General features: G+C 48.4%; 1 protein-coding gene across 5 annotated transcripts in view; it reads right to left on the bottom strand.

Annotated features, from left to right (window-relative positions):
• Tns3 (tensin 3) overlaps positions 1-17,322 on the bottom strand; it is a 257,511-nt gene that overhangs the window by 62,148 nt on the left and 178,041 nt on the right. For all 5 annotated transcript variants that reach the window (XM_008842184.2, XM_029567904.1, XM_029567903.1 and 2 more), the window contains one exon: positions 12,549-13,805. In XM_008842184.2, coding sequence (XP_008840406.1) covers positions 12,549-13,805 — 1,257 coding nt within the window. The remainder of the gene's footprint in view (positions 1-12,548; positions 13,806-17,322) is intronic.

Below are 17,322 nucleotides of genomic sequence, written 5' to 3'. Positions count from 1 at the left end.
TGCATGATCATCGAGACACTCCTTCTTGCTGGGGGCAGCCCTTGCCTGCTAAACTCCCTGTACTAACACCCCCTCCCTAGAGTCTGCAACAGCCCCATAGCAGTGAGTATGCAGAGGTCCCGTGCCTCCCACACAGATACCAGAGCCCACAGGAGACCTCAGCAGAACAATGGGGCCTGGGTCCTCCCAAAGAAAAGTGCAGACACTGCCACTTCAGCCTGACAGCCTCTCACCACAGGCTTCTCAGAGTCACTGTTCCCAGGTGAGAAGAGACAGAAGCAAACAGACTTGCCTCCCACTCTGGTTAGCTAAAGGTCTGGAAGGAGGCTGGCTGCTGGGGAGACATTTCTCTAGGTGTTTCTTTTACTACCTCAGGTCCCCATCTCCTCAGAAAGACTGTGAAACAGTAAGCACCTTATCTCTGCACTGCCGCCTCTCTTGGCTCTTAGCTTCCTGTTTGACGACCAATACAGAGGAAGCTGCTTCAGTCAGGTCAGATTGAGTGAGTGAGTGACGAGTGAGTGACTGAGTGAGTGAGCGAGTGAGTGACTGAGTGACTGAGTGAGTGAGTGACTGAGTGAGCGAGCGAGTGAGCGAGTGAGTGACTGAGTGAGTGACTGACTGACTTATTGAGTGAGTGAGTGAGCGAGCGAGTGAGTGACTGAGTGAGTGAGTGACTGAGTGAGCGACTGACTTATTGAGTGAGTGAGCGAGCGAGCGAGTGAGTGAGCGAGTGACTGAGTGAGTGACTGAGTGAGTGAGTGAGTGACTGAGTGAGTGAGCAAGTGAGTGACTGAGTGAGTGACTGAGTGAGTGATCTAGCGAGCTATGGGAAGGCAGAAAATGGGGGCAGGGCAAGCAGGTGATCTGTGACCTGGTCAGCAGCCTATGCTGAAGGCTGACTCCTCAGTTCTATCTTGAGAGTCAAACATATTCACTCCCAGCCCTCTCTTCCATAGTAACTTTTCTACAGGTTTTTAGTGCTTTCTTTCTGATTGTAAAATTAATATTATGCATATATAAAAACACTAGAAGAAAATCAATTCCCTAGAACCTGAGCGCAGGGAAGGACTCAGAACAGTCCCATATGGAGGAAGACATGCATAGCTCGTTTGTTTCTTTTCCAGTCTAAGGTTCATAAGTTACATTCTGCACCAACATGAAATCACCTGCATATGTAGCAGCTACCTTCCCACATCACCCTCTGCTCCCCTCTCCACCTTCTCAGAGTAGGCCTGGGTCTTGAGCGACCACCAGAGGCCTCCCCACTACAGTGCTCTATCCTCCAGCTCCAGCAGGACTCTGGGGACTCAAGAGCTATCTCAAAGCCTCGTGTTTCCCTCTACCCCTGGCTCTCCACGTCTTTAAGAGGAAAAACAGCAGAGTTTGGAGGTAATCATACATTAAATGGGCCCCAAGCTCACTTCAGACCTCCAGTGCAGAACTGTGATTCAATGGGCAATCTGAATATCAAAATACTTAATGAGTCAAAAAGATTTAAAACCTAATCTCTGAACAGAACCATAAAAATCCATGCCATGCAAGTGGCCATAACAATGTGTTTTTGTCGTCCATTAAGAAGTCAAGGCGGGGAGGGGGGGGCTCATGGAAGCAGGGAACACTGGACCCCCTACAGTGTAGTCATCACCTCTCTGGTAAGCTGGGCTGATAGGCAAACTATGAAGGCTGTGTCAGCTTGTGGGGACCTCTACAGGGCTCTGAGCCGCCCACACTCACGGGATCTCCTAGGTTCTGAGGACAGAAGAATTAAAATGGATAAAATCCAACACAAAGGCTCTCTCCCCACAGCTGCAGCAGGCCACCTGCAACTGCTCAGGGCCCACCTGGCTCCCTTCCCACATGCACCTGCTGAGTCCCAGCTGTTACAAAGAGCACCTGCTTCCCAGCCTGTCAAAAGGAAACCTGAACTGGGACCTGGTGTCACAAAGACCTAAGAGCTCAGAGCAGAATTTACAAGTCACCTTGGGCATCAGTGAGCACAGACCATACTGGCCTGCAACTCTGCCAATGAGCCTTGTTTCAGGAACCCTCCACACAGCTGGGGTCTTCATGGAGGGAGGGATAGCAACAACTGTGCCTTCTCTATGAATATTTCATATGGTGGCATGCTGCACTGTGGCAGTATGGCTGGATGTCCTCCCCCAGACCCTGCCAGTCCCTCAGAGCATTCAGCTGTCCTCTCAACTTGACCCTGTGTGATACCCACTCAGAGATCTGTCTGAACTCGGGCTATGCCAGGACCTTTGTCCCTGTATCTCCTCACTGCCACTCCCAAGTCAACCCACTGATATATGAGGCCATCTTCTGAGCACTGCTAGTACCACTACAGACCTTACCAATCCTAGCAGGAGCTGAGATCATCATGGGTCTCTGGAGGACCTCAGAGAGAGTGGGAAGCTGACACTGAGTTACTCAGAACACACACAGGGACAAAGCCCTATAGTATTCTGAGGCCAAGCAACTGTGTGGACAGTGTGGGAACATGGCAGCCTTGGCTACAGGCCATTCAAGCTATGGGGCACCTTCACCAAGGCCACCAGGGCAGTGGGGAGGTCATCCCAGGGAAGTTCTGTGGTGCCGCATCTGGAGACATCATCAGGAGGCCTTGTGAGCAGGCGATGCATCAACCACAGAACCCATAACAACTGGATCCAGGTAAAGACTGTCAGATCCTGCTTTACACACTTACACACAGGGCTGAACTCAGCCAGCCCAGGGCCGATACTGTTACCATGGGGCAGCCCTAAGTGTGAGAGGTGGTGGCATTAGATCACTTAGCTAGAAAAGTGCATTTTAAAAGAAAACTGGTGCAGAGTTCCTTGCCAATTCTGCACCTGATCAAATGCACTGAACTAATTACAGGAATGATACAAAAGCCCTTCTCTCTCGGGCTGCCGTGGGCCATGCAGGCTTCTTGTTAACGCCTGACCTCTCAGGAAGGCAGGAGTGTCTAGCAGTAAGCACCACGACAACCACACTAATACTTCAGGACACAGAATTCTCTCCTCTGTGGGGACACAAGGCCCACTTTGCTGCTAAAGTAAAACTACCACTCCCAGTGGGAGGCACCTTATAGGGTGATACGTGACCCCTGACCACCCTCTACATTCTGCACAGCAAGGTTTCAAATTGTGGTCCCATTGGACTCGACCTGGGGAATATCTCCACCTCAAGGAGACATGGGTCAGCTTTCTAAGTGATTGGACATGCATCCAGGTTCAAAACACAGTTATAAACATGTGGTTCTGAAAGATGCTGTCCAGCAATTTCTGACTAGGATCCTATAGGGTGGCCTTACCCTTTTACCTTCTATGCCTCCACCTTCCCTGGAGCCAGGACCCGCTGCCACAATTCCATCTTACACACACAGCAGGTCTGGACTGTGGAGTCACACTGGAGCTGTGATGGAATCAGTATGAGCCCAGAGTATTTCTAACACCCAGGCTCCTACCAGGCCGATGGGCCTGCCTCCCTCTGCACAGAAACAGGTATGGATCTCCTTAGCACCTGCATTCTGAAAGCTCCCCAGGTGGTTCCAGTATGGGGTAGAAAGAATGGATGGCATCTAGGTTTTAGATATCAGTGTGCAGCATCCAAGCAAAAGTAGATTTAGAAGCCGGGTGTGGTGACACAGAGTCAGGCAGATCTCTGTGAAATCAAGGCCACCCTGGTCTACATAGCAGTCCAGGCTAGCTGGGTCTACTGGGAGATGCTATCTCAAAAACAAACAAAACAAAGTAGATTTATAATCTCTTACCACCACTCCCCATAAGCTTGTGATGATAGAGACATGCTAAGTTGCTTGACTGCACTGAGGGTCTCATTGTGTGTGTATCAAAATGTGCTGACCATCTTAAATACACATAGTAACAAACATACACAACTGATGAAGAAAAGGAACAGATTCTAGAGCACAACCCATTTTACAACATGATCTCTAGGGGCTGGAGAGATGACTCAGTAGTTAAGTGCACTGGCAGTTCTTACAGAGGACCAGGACTGGGTTCAGCACCCACTTGGTGGCTAACAACTAACTGTTTCTACCTCCAGTTCCAGGGGACCCAACACCCTCTTGTGGCCTCCATGGGCAGTACATGCATGAGTGCATTTACATAATGCTGGCAAAACACTCATGTAAAAAAATAAAAAAATAATAAATCAATCAATAAATAAATCAACAAATAAATAAAGTAAAACATGATACTTATTTTCAATGTGGGCCCCTGGAAGGCAAAGCACCCATAGTGATTGACTTGCCTTTGCAAGATCATGTAAGAACAAAACAAGCTTGGCACCACCCAGGCAGTGGGTTGGTTTTGAAAACTCCCCCACATTCCTTGGAGAGAAAACAAATAGAGCAAAGGCAGCTTTGTAGCTAGGTGGGAGCCTCCTGATTCCAGCTCAGTCCAATGGGCATAACTCTACAGAGTGCAAACGGAGAAAGGGTGACAGGATAGGTGTGCCTCAGCACAAATGCTTCCAGAAATTGACTGAAGAGCCCTCCTCTGGCAAGCTGAACAGCCACCTGATGGGCATGCTCCTCATGAGCGGGTGGCATGCATTTCCCCACAGTGCACATGGGTAGGACACTGGTAGCTGAGCGACATATCAGAATGGATGGCAGAAAAGCCCTCTGTGTGCATGCAGAGCCATCTGCTCCTTCCCCGCTCCTTCTCTGTCCCTAATCTGGTCCTAAGAAAACAGGGGAAGGGGACTTCTGCAAAGCTGTGGCAGAGGAAGGAAACGGAATTGAAGATGCAGTCCACGTGGAATCATGAAAGTGCTTACTTAGTTAGGTGAAAGTATATTTAAAAGGGAGGTGATGTGTTCCCAAACCCAGAAAGCTCATCTTTCCCACATGACAAATATCAATCATGCTGCTGGATGAACTCTACACACAGTTGTAAGAGCTCCAGGCTGCAAAAGGAGCTGTTGGTCATTTCACTCACCTCCTTCATCTGGAAACCTCACCAGCAGGGTCTCGGGACCCGGCTTCAGTTCCCCCCTGTTCGTGTGTAACCTCCTCCACTATGTCTGCAAAGGGCAGGGCACATCCCTCAGTCAAGGCCTAAGCCATGACACAGAGGACAAGGGGCAAGATCAGAAATGAAACCATGCTGTGTACATCACCAAGCCTGGGAACTGTCAGGACCTCTCCATCCTGATGGAGGCAGGAGTGCGTGGGAGGGGGCTGTACCACCCTGTTTTTCTACACTGAGAAGGCAGAGTTTCTGGAGATAAATTGTCCATGCTTGAGGCTGGGAAGTCTCCAAAGAGACTTTCTAAGATTGGATAGGCAATTCCCCAGAAAGCACAGCAAGAGTTTCCCTATGACCCATTAAATTCTATTCCTGGAGGTACACAAACAGGCATTCAAACAGGTCTGTGTGCACTCCTGTTCAAAACAGCATTATTCACTACAGCCGAAAGGCAGGTGGAACCCTAGTGTCCATTGACAGATAAACAGAACAACTATGGACAATTATTTAGCCATAAACAGGAATAAATCTCAGGCACACAAAAATGTTTGAAAACATTGTATTCAAAAACAAAACCAGTCAAGAAGGGTGAAATAGTGGACAAGAAGAGTTTATACAGAACAGCCAAACTACAGAGACAGGAAGTAGGTTAGTGTGCCAGGAACTAGGGTTAGGTGGATGGCGAGTGACTACTAATGTGTGCAAGGTCTATCCTTGTGGGATGGGGAGAGTTCTGGAAACACACAGTGGTGGTGGCTGCTCAGCAGTTTGGATGTTCTTAATGCATGTGACTTAGCAGCTCCCTGCCCTATGCCGGAGATAAAATCCTGGGGTAAAACCCTAGGCAGAGCATGTCTAGCAATGGCTCCACCACTGAAATGCAGCCCCAGCCCAGCACTCCCTCCTGAAACTCTGCTACAGAGCTGGAAGCAAACACAACCCATGGTGTCCCCATGCACCAATCTTACCCTTCCAGTGTCTCTGGGTCATGACCACAAACCCATAACAAAGCTCCCACCCACGACACATGCACCCTGTTAGATTCAGCTTCTCTATTAATAAGACAGTGATCAAGGGGCTGGAGAGATGACTCAATGGTTAACAACACTGGCTGCTCTTGCAGAGGTCCTGGTTTCAAATCCCAGCACCCATGTGGTAGCTAACAACTGTCTGTAACTCCAATTCCAGGGGATCTGACACCCTCTTCTGATGTCCAGAGGCATTGCATGACATGGGTGCACTTACACACACGCAGGCAATACACTCATACACAAAAAAATAATAAAGAAAAAAAATTTTTTTAAAAGACAGTGATCAAGCAGATAAGACCACGGCCTTGGTCTGCCCAAGGGTCCATGAATCACCCTCTGGGCTCCTTGGACAAAGACTAGGCCTCTGGTGGGGCCTGCCTTTCTCTCTAGACTCAGTGCCTGCTGCCTCTGCCTGGTACTGGATGTTCAAGGCTAAACTCTCCCAACATACCACACCCCTTGAGGCATCTGTCTGCCCTACACCAGCCAGACCTGGCTCTAAGGTTCCCAAGGAGGGCTCCCCAGTTTCCTTGACTTGCTAGTGGTGATGGTTACTCCGGTGTGTTAGCCACGCCGAATTGTGTTCAGGTCTCTTCTGGGTATCTCTGGCCCCTGCCATCCAAACACACAAGGGCAGTATCTCAAGCTGCATTCTGAGCTTCACATACTCCTCCCACGTCTAAGGAATGCTAAAAACACAGGTAGGAAGGCCAAGACGCTATCTGCAAGAGGAAGCATCTGCTACGTTCCTGTCATCCTGGCACTAAGACTGATGTAACAAGAATGAAATATTCTAACAACATGAAGCAAGAAGCCCCCAAGGTATGGAATAAGCAGCCAGTTTTTTGCCAATCCTGGAAGGATGGGTTTCACAGGTTGAGTCACTACCCTGGTTACTCAGGTATCATAAACTGAAATCCTGCCTCTTGCCCACTACTGCCACTTAAAGGCTGTGATCCAAGAAACCCACTATGTGTAAGCTAAAGCAGAGCTGGTGGGAAGTAGGGGCCTGGGGTTGACCAGTGTAGCAGTATCTGGGGCTCTCACATATACCATAGCCAGAGGGCATCATGCCAGGGTGAGGGAGTGGCTCTTATTGGTAAGTGGTGCTGCTTTGAGGGAGCAAAATACCCAAAACAAACTGTCAGCCTTCAACCCCACTTTACAATGGATACAACACTGCACTGAGCAGCACAAACAGTACTCAGTCACCCAGGCTGACTCCTCACCTCTGGTCCGCTGCTCTCTTGTCCAATAGGTGCACATGAGCTGCCTTACAAATCCCATGAAAAACCACACCTTAGTGCCTAACCAACAAAGCGACTGAGGGAGATCTGCAGTGCTGCATGCCCAGAGGCTATTTATAACCTCTCGAGTTTTCAACACATGACAGAAAACAGAAAGAAGGAGTCAAGGGTGCTGTCCTCAAAATGGCTTCTGGTGAAAGGATGTGACTACAGCAGAATAAGGACACTGAAAACGGGAGGTCTACCACATCCTGTGGGCTAGAAAGTATCAGGACAGAGACGGTACTCAGAATGAATTCTTACTGTCTTCATTGTCAAAATGATCACTACTAACCACCACCACTACCAACATCATCATCACTACTATCACCACCATTACCACCACCATCACCATAGTTACCATCATCATCAAACCCAAACCATCACCACTATCACCATCACCATAGTCACCATCATCACCACCACCATCACCGTTACCACCACAGTCACTATCACCACTACAATCATCATCACTACAACCACCATTTCATGGAAACTGAAGAAATACAACTGTCTCTTCATGCAAATGACATGAATTTCTATAAAGGAAATCTCACAGAATCTACAGAAAAAAAAGGAAAAAACTACTAGAAAAGTGAGTCTAGCATAATAAAAGTTTCTGATTAATATTAAAATGCCACATTAGTCAGCTATACATCAATAAATAGCTGAAATAACCAGTTAGAGAGCAAAAGGTTTATTTTTCACAAAGGGCTGGCTCCATTGTTTTGGTTTCACAGTCATCACGGTGAGACAGTATGGCAAAATCAAACCACTACCTCATAGCCAAAGAGCAAAGGAAAGAAAAAGAAGGGACAGGGTTCCACTGCCTTCTTCACAGGTGTACCCCCAATCACCTGAAGACCCAGTAGGCTCCTTTATTAAGTTTTTACTGTGTCTCAATGGTACCTTCTGGGGAACAAGTACTTACTACATGAACCCCTGGGAGACATGGTAAGAGCCAAACAACTATGACTATGCTTACCATCATCACCATCCCCACCTCCACCACCATTTTGCTGCCACAGCAGCATCATTACTACTATGCTGGTGTGACAGAAACACTTAGCATTCTCAGGCATGCTAAGCCTTCAAGACTGGTTTCTTTTCAGAATAACCAGACCCACAGAGGGTGCCTGCAGAGCTAGCGAGAAGTTAGGCTACAGAGCCCTGCCGGGATGCAGCAATCCCCAGGAGGAACCCTGGCAGTACTGCTCTTGGCTCCCTACCACACACCGTGGTCTTTCTTGCATTCCAGACATGATTTGGAAAGGGAGAGATTTTATTGACCTGAGGATGCCAAAGCCCAGCATCCTATAGTAAACCTGAATCCACAGCTAAGCAGAAGTTGGTACCCAGGACCAAGAGGTAAGGTGGGCCAGGGAGGAGGGGCTCATGGATAAGATACAGCATTCTGAGAATTTTGCAGCCCAGACTCTTAGGTGTGTGTACAGTATTCAGTTATGCTACACCCACAACAGGGCTGAGCTTTATGCACAGTAATGTCCTAAGTATATCATGAAGCTTCTCAGCCTCACTGAGCCCATTCTTTCATCACAATGGAACTGAGAGCCACGAGCAGAGGACCCCAGATCAGCAGCCTTCACTTTCCTGTCAGCCTAACTGACAAAGAAAACAGGCAAGGACCAGCGGTCCTGGAGGATGTTTAAAGCACAGGCTTGCTGTCATCCCCAAACTTCCACGGGCTCAAAACCACTGTGCTTTTCTGAATTTCCCAAGTCGTGTCAGGAATTTTTGTTTTGTATTGCTCATTGCGTTAAACTTCCACTTCAGAGATGGGAATATGTGCACTGAATTTCACAGTTTAATTTTTTTAAGTTTATTTTTATTTTATGTGTATGTGTAATGTCTGCATGTATGTCAGTGCACCCGTGTTGTGCAATGCCCATGAAGGTCAGAAGAGGACACTGGGTCCCCTGGAACTGGAGTTACAGAGGGCTGTTATCTGCCATGTGGTTTTCTACAAGAACAGTCAGTGCTCTTAACTGCTGAACCATCTCTCCAGCCCCTGAATTTCACATTTTAAGATCAACAGTGTTCTAGTGTTTTCTCTACCTACCAGAAGGGGGGTTGAGAGGGAAGAATGTTCCCCACCAAGGTGGAATGGGTACAGATATAAGCATTCTTTTGATGGGATTTTATCAAGACAAGATCCAAAAGCAAGACTCAGGCTGCTCCATGTAGGAACTGAGCGCTGACCTAAAACAGGAAACTTGTCTTAGAAGAAGAGCTGCTTGCAGGAAGGATGTGCCTGGCTCAGCTCTGTCCTGATGCTGGGCTCCCTCCTGTGTCCAATATCACTACTTAGGGTCAGCATCTCATTTGCAGCAGGCATCCATAAAGAAGGTCATTTCTGAATTTCAAAAAGATTCTTACAAGATGACCCAGATTGTTTATGTATGTTTTTATGATATCATTACAGTTCTAAAAGGACTGATTGACAAATAGCCCAAAGTGCCTATTAAGTACTTCTTTAAGTTTTTATGGTCTATAAGCAATATACAATGTATTTTACTAGTCTATTGTTGAAATAAGACAATCCTTTAATTTCAAGACTATTACTTTATATTAAAAGAAATGAATGATCTACCATTAAATTAAAATTTTCTGTTATTAAAGTAAGGGATTTCTTTAGTAATTTAATAAGTCAGTGTGAAGGTGGGAGCCACAAAGTAATCCTCTGCAAGCCCTGGCTGTACACCACTTTACTGCACCTGAAATCAGGGATTCATAAGGACTGAGAGGGCGTTGGGTGCCCTGGAACTGGAGTTACAGAGGGTTATCTACCATATGGGTGCTGGGATTCAAGCACACAGTCGTCTGAGCCTTGGAGTCCTTTGTCCACAGACACCAAATCTTCCAAATCTCAGGGAAGATTTTAATTCTAGAGAAAGATTTCTGATTTAATTTTTCCAAGTAACTGCTTTAAAAAACATTCTCTAAGTCAAGTGTTTTGTTTCCATTCAAACTATTTTTTTTGGTCTTTTTGAGTCAGGGTTTCCCTGTAGCCCCAGCTGGCCTGGAACTTGCTACGTAGACCAGGCTGGCCTTGAACTCCGAGAAAACTTAGGTTTCACTGAAAGCATTCAATTAAATAAGCTAATGTGTCTACAAGTTTTGGCCAGAATTGAATCCTTGGTCATTACTAATGTTTCTGTCACTGTGGTTGGGGTTGCACTAGCAGCTACATCACAGAGTCTGAGAACTGTACTGGGGAGACAGCTCCCCTCTTTCTACCTCCCAGCTGTGACACACAGCTACTGGCTACTCCAGCCTGCTAAGGCATCACGCCCTTTGCTCATTGCTGACCCCAGCACAGGAGAGGTGTTGTGGTCTGGCTTTCCTTCTTACTTCCCATCACCAGACACTAGGATAGAGCTACCTGTTCACAGATGGCGTGAACAGAAAGTCACAGCAGCCCTGTCCTTTACTGATGGCATGTCAGACAGCTGACAGTTCACATAGTCTGGGATCCACGCTGCAAGACCAGTTCCTGCCTGGAGGAGAGGGGGCCAGACCTCAACCACGCTGTACTCTTCCAAAGAGGGCAAAGACCACAGGTCCCTACCACGGGTCCATATGAAGTCAGGATGACATCACAAACTGATGCCTCCACAAACACGACGGTAAGGTGGGGACTGCCTCCGAAGCGAGGGTCTTTAGAAGATGAATTGAGTCATTTTGCCAGGACCCCAGAGCAATGCCCAGCACGTATGGTGGCTTCTGCTATCAGCATGACTAGCACATGGGTTAAGGGGATGCTCATGGAGTCACTGAGGAGCATGGCAAAGCACCCAGGGAAGGAAGGAGGAAATGCTGATGGCCTTTTTCTTGCATTATTGCTTTCATCCTACTAATAGAGGCAGAGGCAGTCCCTCAAAGGAGCCCGCTGCTGCCGTGTAGATGCATGCTCTCAAACATGGCTCCATCCTACCCTTCACCTCCTATGACCACTTTATCACCCTGGCACAGATACCTCACCTAAGCCAGTCTCCTCCAGGGATATTCCTGGGCAGATTTCAGACCAAGCCTTGTCCCCATGGTTATCATCTTCCAGACCCCTGCTCAAGATGTCCTGCCCTGTGCTGTGTCCTGGGGGTTGTTGAGCTTCTTTCAAAGGCAGTGACACCAGTTCTGAAGCCGCCTTGACTTTCAGGCTCCCTAACACAGGGGGCACCTGATAGTAACCTAATCTTAAAACAAGGCCCATCACATTGATGCAGCTGGCAGGTACCACTCCACAGACCTGGCACTGTCCACTGCCACCAACCTTCCCAGGCCTTGCAGCTAGGCAAGAAGGCCCTGCCCTGGTTCCCTATCTCCTGGTTTTAGAGTAGAAAGGCACACACAGACCTTCCTTCCTGTAGTTGGTCAACCCACATGCTTCAGGGTATGCACATAGATAGCCCTCACACCTGGCCTATCCCTCCCATTGGGCCTGGGCTTGTGACCTTGGTTCTGGGTAATAGTTCTCAACATCCAGGAACCTGGATCTGCTTCCTGTGAGCTTCTCTGGAGCCCTTCCATACTCTCCACCTTCTGTCCCACAAGTATGTCCCCCTCAGCCTTCCGGCACCAAATTTCTCTCCAATGCAAGAATCCCTCTGACTATTGCCACCCAAGAACAGTCTCTACACAATGCCTCGGTAACTAGACAATATATTTGTAAATAGGTCAGTTTATACACCTCGACTGTTTCATCAGATCTCTCTCTGTTCCCACAAGAATGACTCAAGTGCCCAACCATTCCTCTTCAGATGCCTGGCACTCTTCCAGAAGGAACATTCTTAAACTGAGAAAGGTTTCATTGCTAAGCATATTCTTCATATGAAAAAACTGAGACTCAGAGAACTTATGTATGGGTGAATCACACAGCTGGCAGGTGCAGAGAGACCATACATCAAGGTCATCTGGGCTCTCAAATGGCCTGCTGAACCTGCCAACAGATGTGATAAATGTATGAAATAAGACATGGTCATGTCCCTCCCTTCGGGGGGTACAATCCCTGCCCTCAGTTAACCATACAGACAAGTTTTGTACCCCAATCTTTCCACCCTCCAAATCTGCTATGAAGCTCCAAGAGTGGCAAGGTGCCACTAGGATCCTAGCTCACAGGACATAACATTAGAAACCTTCCATTGTGGGTTTCATCTAATCTAAACCCTCAGCTGGCTAACTTCCTACCTGACATCAGTATCCCATCCACTCACCTTGCCGTCCAGGGCTCCTGCCAGGGACCTCTGTGGGGTCAACCAGCCTGCCACCAGACCGGAGCCCACCTCCCATACCATCTTGACATAACGGGCCATTGGCCAAGACACCCAGGGCGTTCATGTGCGTGGGGATGGGCTCAAAGGTGGGATCCAGCTCCAAGATCAGCCTGTTAAGTTGCTCGATGGACTGGTCAATATCCAAAGTAGGGGAGCCTGGGGAGGGACTGGTGCTCAGCTCCAGATGGGCTCCATTCATGACTTTGTCATCTGGAAATCTGGGCTGGAGTCCTTTAGCAGGACATGGCTGCTGTGTGTCAGCAGGACTTGGCCCATTGCTGATACCTCTCTGGACAGCCACTCTGCTGCTGGTCCCACGAGTGGGAGTGATTGGGATGCGGGGCTGAGGCTGGGGCTGGACAAGGCCAGCACTGTCCACTGCACTGCGGCCACCCAACCTGGTGTCCCCATCTGTGGCAAAGCTGTACTGGTGAGCGGCCACCATCTGTTGCTGTCGCACCCAGGTCTGAGTGGAATAGCTGCTCTGTCCATAGGCCTGCATGGGGGTGGACCCAGAGGGCTTCCTCAGCAGAGGCTGCTTTGGCTCACGACCTCCACACACACGCTCCCGCTCATAGAGAGAGTCCACACCAAGGCCCAGGTCCGGAGAAAGGGCACTATGAGGATCGTCACCCACACTGTTGCCAAAGCCGTCAGACAGGAGAGAGTTCTGGCTGCTCTTGTGGCAGATGAAGGGGCCCAGGTGGGCTGACTGTGGCCCTTCAGAGGAGGAGAGCGTGCCCAGGCTGTCCACGCTGTGCAGGTCATGGTGAGGCATCTCATCATCCAGAATGTCAGTCTCCCGGTCCTTTAGGGCAGCATCTCCATTCACATGGACCTGGGCTGGCACCACATGGCGCGTCCCACTGTACTTGCTCTGTACATCAGTCATGTCCTTGTGGGAGCTCCCAGAATCTTCCAGGCCAAATCCACTGAGCAGCTGATCCAATTCAGCCTTCTCCTGAGGGCTCAGGCCCCTGTGTACTCCTGGGGTTGGGCGCTCTTCTGTTTTATCAGTCCTGGCTGAGGCGGTAGAGTGACCGGAGTCGCTGCTGACTGACAGGGTGTGGTCACCGTGGTCTGGACTGCTGGTAGCTGGCATGCCCTGAGAACTGCTAGGGATGCCAGGATCTGAGGAGCTCTTCTTCCTCACCTTTGCATAAAGGCTGCCGTCCACTGGGCCCTGTGTGTGTAGCACTGCAGGGAAAACAGGAGATAGGCTATAAGCCATGAGGGAAAGGGGGTACCACCTGCCACAGTGCATACACACACTTATTTAAACAGAAGGATGAATTTACAATGCAACAACAGTAAACAGGGGCAGACCCCTCTAGGACCCTGAGTTCCACATATCCTCTGCAGAGTGAATGTGAATGAAAAAGATTCATATAATCAAACGTCTTCAGCTATTAAAATCATTTCTGCCTTTCTTGATTTGTTTTGCTTTGTTTGTGGTGCTGAGGCTGGAACCCAGGATTGCATACATGTTAAGCACCCAGCTTCATGTGCACCTACTTGTGTAGGGGTCACACCACACACACACACACACACACACACACACACACACACACGCATGCACACACACACACACACACCTTTATGTAGAAGTTTTATAATTTTTCACTCTTTGATTCATTAATGTCCCTATTTTGAGTGGAGCTCAGCTCAGCCCATCAATCCCGCAAGAATCAGCTGTTCATCTACAATAATGAACTTCCACCATACAGCTAACATTTGTTGAGCACTCAGGGTAACAAGCTGTCCTTAAATTAAGTACCACATTAGTAAGCCTGCTGCCTTATTAACATTCTAGGATCTGCTAAAATCTAAAGATGGTGCTCAATGGAAAGGGATGGTACAGGGATGGAATGGGACCTTCCAATACAGTACAGCATCTTCAGGCAACACAGGTGCCTGATGACTGTCTGTGGGGGCCTCATGCACCTGGGAGCTGACTTGCATGGAATGTCAGGAAAACCACGTGGGCAGGAAGAGCTGGGCCCTCTGCTGCTGTTATTAATTAGAGCCTCGGAGGCTGCACTCAGAGACTCCAGAGCCACAATCTGCTGACTGGCAGCTCTAATTGCCTTGGCCACACAGGGTGCATCATAGCAAGAACCTCCTGAAATAATCCGGAATTCACAGTCAGCACATGTCTCCTGCAGGCCTCCTCCACCTTCCTGGACTCTCTGGGGTGTAGAATTGCAGGCATTCCACAGCAGAGGAGCTACAGATGGCTGGAAACCCATGCTGTATAGATACCTAGAAGTCAAGACAGAAGCCACCATCGCCTGCCTGGTGGTGGCTGAGCCTGCTCCTGCAGCAGCTCTGGAGAGAATTTCCCTGAGCATATGCCTCAGAGTCCCTGGTACAGCTGGACACCCAAGCCATACTCAGCAGCTGCTGGCTTTTCTGGAAGGAGTGGGATGGGCCTGAGAAGTATGGAGTGCCATGCCAAAAGCTTGCACAGCCATGAGAACACAGCCCTGAGAACATGCCTGGCCTGGGCTTCCTTCTCATGTCAAATATGCTCTGGAGGTGGTATGCAGAGAATAGGGGATAGAGATGGGGAACACTGGTGTACAGCACAGTGTGGAAAAGTCCAACCGCATCTGAAAGGATGACTTGGGGGAGGGAAGAGTTAGGACTAGAAATAATATACACAGGATGTAAATAGACCAGTTCTTCACAGAAAAGGCAAGTGGTGACATGCATGGATGCTGCATTGAGGTGTGGAGATGGTTTAAGGTGGGGACACCAACGACAGCTGCTGATGACTGAGCACCAGTACAGGACAGCAAGATGCCACAATTTGTCTAATCTTCACAGTCTGATAGAACTGTTGACCTTGATGTTACTGCTTGCTTAGGAAGAGCAGAAGTTCTAAGAGAGTAAATAACTTGCTCAAGGTCAATCAGCTATTAGGAGTAGGAGGAAGGCAGGCCTAGAATCCAGGCTCTAGAGCCCAGGTGCACCTGCTGTCGGACACCACTCACCTACACAGGCAGGAGCATATACACTTGAGGTTCCTTTGATGGCCCTGCCCAGAAGGAGTCACATAGTAAGTGATCCTAAGCCAGGTTTCAGATACAAATAGACTGAAAACACATGCTACATCCAACTTTGTGCAAATCAGACAGTAAGCCACATGCAAATGGCATCTCCATGAGTTCAAAGGTGTACAATGCAACCCTTGTGCAGAATTACTAGGGTTGTGTAAAAGAAATGCCCTTGAAAAATCTCCCACATCAGTCCATAGCTCGAGCTCAGGCTCTAACAACCAGTGAGTTTACCATGATCTTCAACTTCCCAACTATAAATCGTGGAATGGGGGAACACAGTTCTGTGTGGAAGTTGACCAAAGAGCTAAGGGCAGTGCTTGCACGAGCATCTTTATAGGCCCTGTGTAAACACCAGTTCTATCTGGCATCTCTTCAAGATGCTCTGTTGCAAGAAACTCAGTGATAGAGACCTGGTACACTTCCTCCTGATCCATACAGTGTAAGGAGACGGGCACGATGGGAGGATTCTGCTCTATGAAATCATAGAGACACACCCACACAACGTAACAGAGCACTGGATGGTTGTTAGTCCAGTCCCTGCGCTGGGCAGGCAGCCAGAACACAGATCACTGGCTCGCACAGCCAAGGGCAGGTGTCTGCTCATTACAGGGGCAGAGGCTATACCACTATGATATTTACAGCTTCCATAAAGTCTGAAGCATGACTTACCCCTAAATCTAAATTAAATGTCCCAACAACTTAAAAAGAAAAGGCAACATGAGAATGAGTTGTAAAAATATTCTTTGAGTTTTCTAATTTAAACTGAAATGTGGCCAAAAAGAGCTTGTGAAGGAATTCTAGGGCCAATTCTCCGGCTGTTGCCATGCTAAGAACCAATGCACAAAGAAGGACCCATAGTAAGAGCAAGACAGTCTTCTGGCTGGAAGCCATGAATCATCCTATTGTTATTTTTATTAGTAGCAGAAACTATTTTATTTTTAGTTATGTGTATATGTGTATGGGGGGAGGGTGCATGTGAGTGCAGAGACCAATAGAAGATGTCAGATTCCCTGGAGCCAGCATTACAGGGGGTTGTGAGTGCTGAGAACCAAATCCAGGTCCACTACAAGAGTAATATGTGCTCTGAATCTCTGAGCCATCTCTCCAGCCCCCAGTAACAGAAATCTTAAAATGATAGTAGATGTAGGAAAACCATACCATTTCTACCTTGTCTATGAGCCTGATCTCAGCCTGGTCCAATTCTGAGTCCTTGAGAGGATTTCATAAATCCTGACAGCTGACTGTGGACTACATCTCACAGGTGACTCCAGATACTGGGCAGAAAGGGGCCATCCAACCCAGTGAAGACCCTAAGACATGCTAGGCTTTCCTAAGCTTCTTGTGTCATGCATAGATAGCTTTCAACATCACCAAGTGCCCAAGAAATCTATAGGAAAAATGCACTAAGTAAATAGGGTAAGTCCCAAGAGAGACCTTCCAAGCTGGCATGCTCTTGTCAGAGGTGCTAGAGAATGCGAGAGCTCAGGAAGGCTGAAGAAGCTACCCTAGGGCATCAGACACTCAACTGTACCAACAGGGTCCTCAGGAAGGAGTGGAAGCAGCTCTGGTCCTCACTTGCCATCCTGTTTTCTGGCAAAGGACTCCCCTTGGCAAGAGGAGACACCAGAACCTCAGATCTAGATGCATGAGGT

The sequence above is a fragment of the Nannospalax galili genome, unplaced genomic scaffold (genome assembly GCF_000622305.1).
Source record: "Nannospalax galili isolate Female #2095 unplaced genomic scaffold, S.galili_v1.0 scaffold321, whole genome shotgun sequence".
Taxonomy (NCBI): Eukaryota; Metazoa; Chordata; class Mammalia; order Rodentia; family Spalacidae; genus Nannospalax; species Nannospalax galili.
The sequence above is the reverse complement of the archived record's forward strand: the minus strand, read 5'-3'. Positions and strand labels throughout refer to the sequence as shown.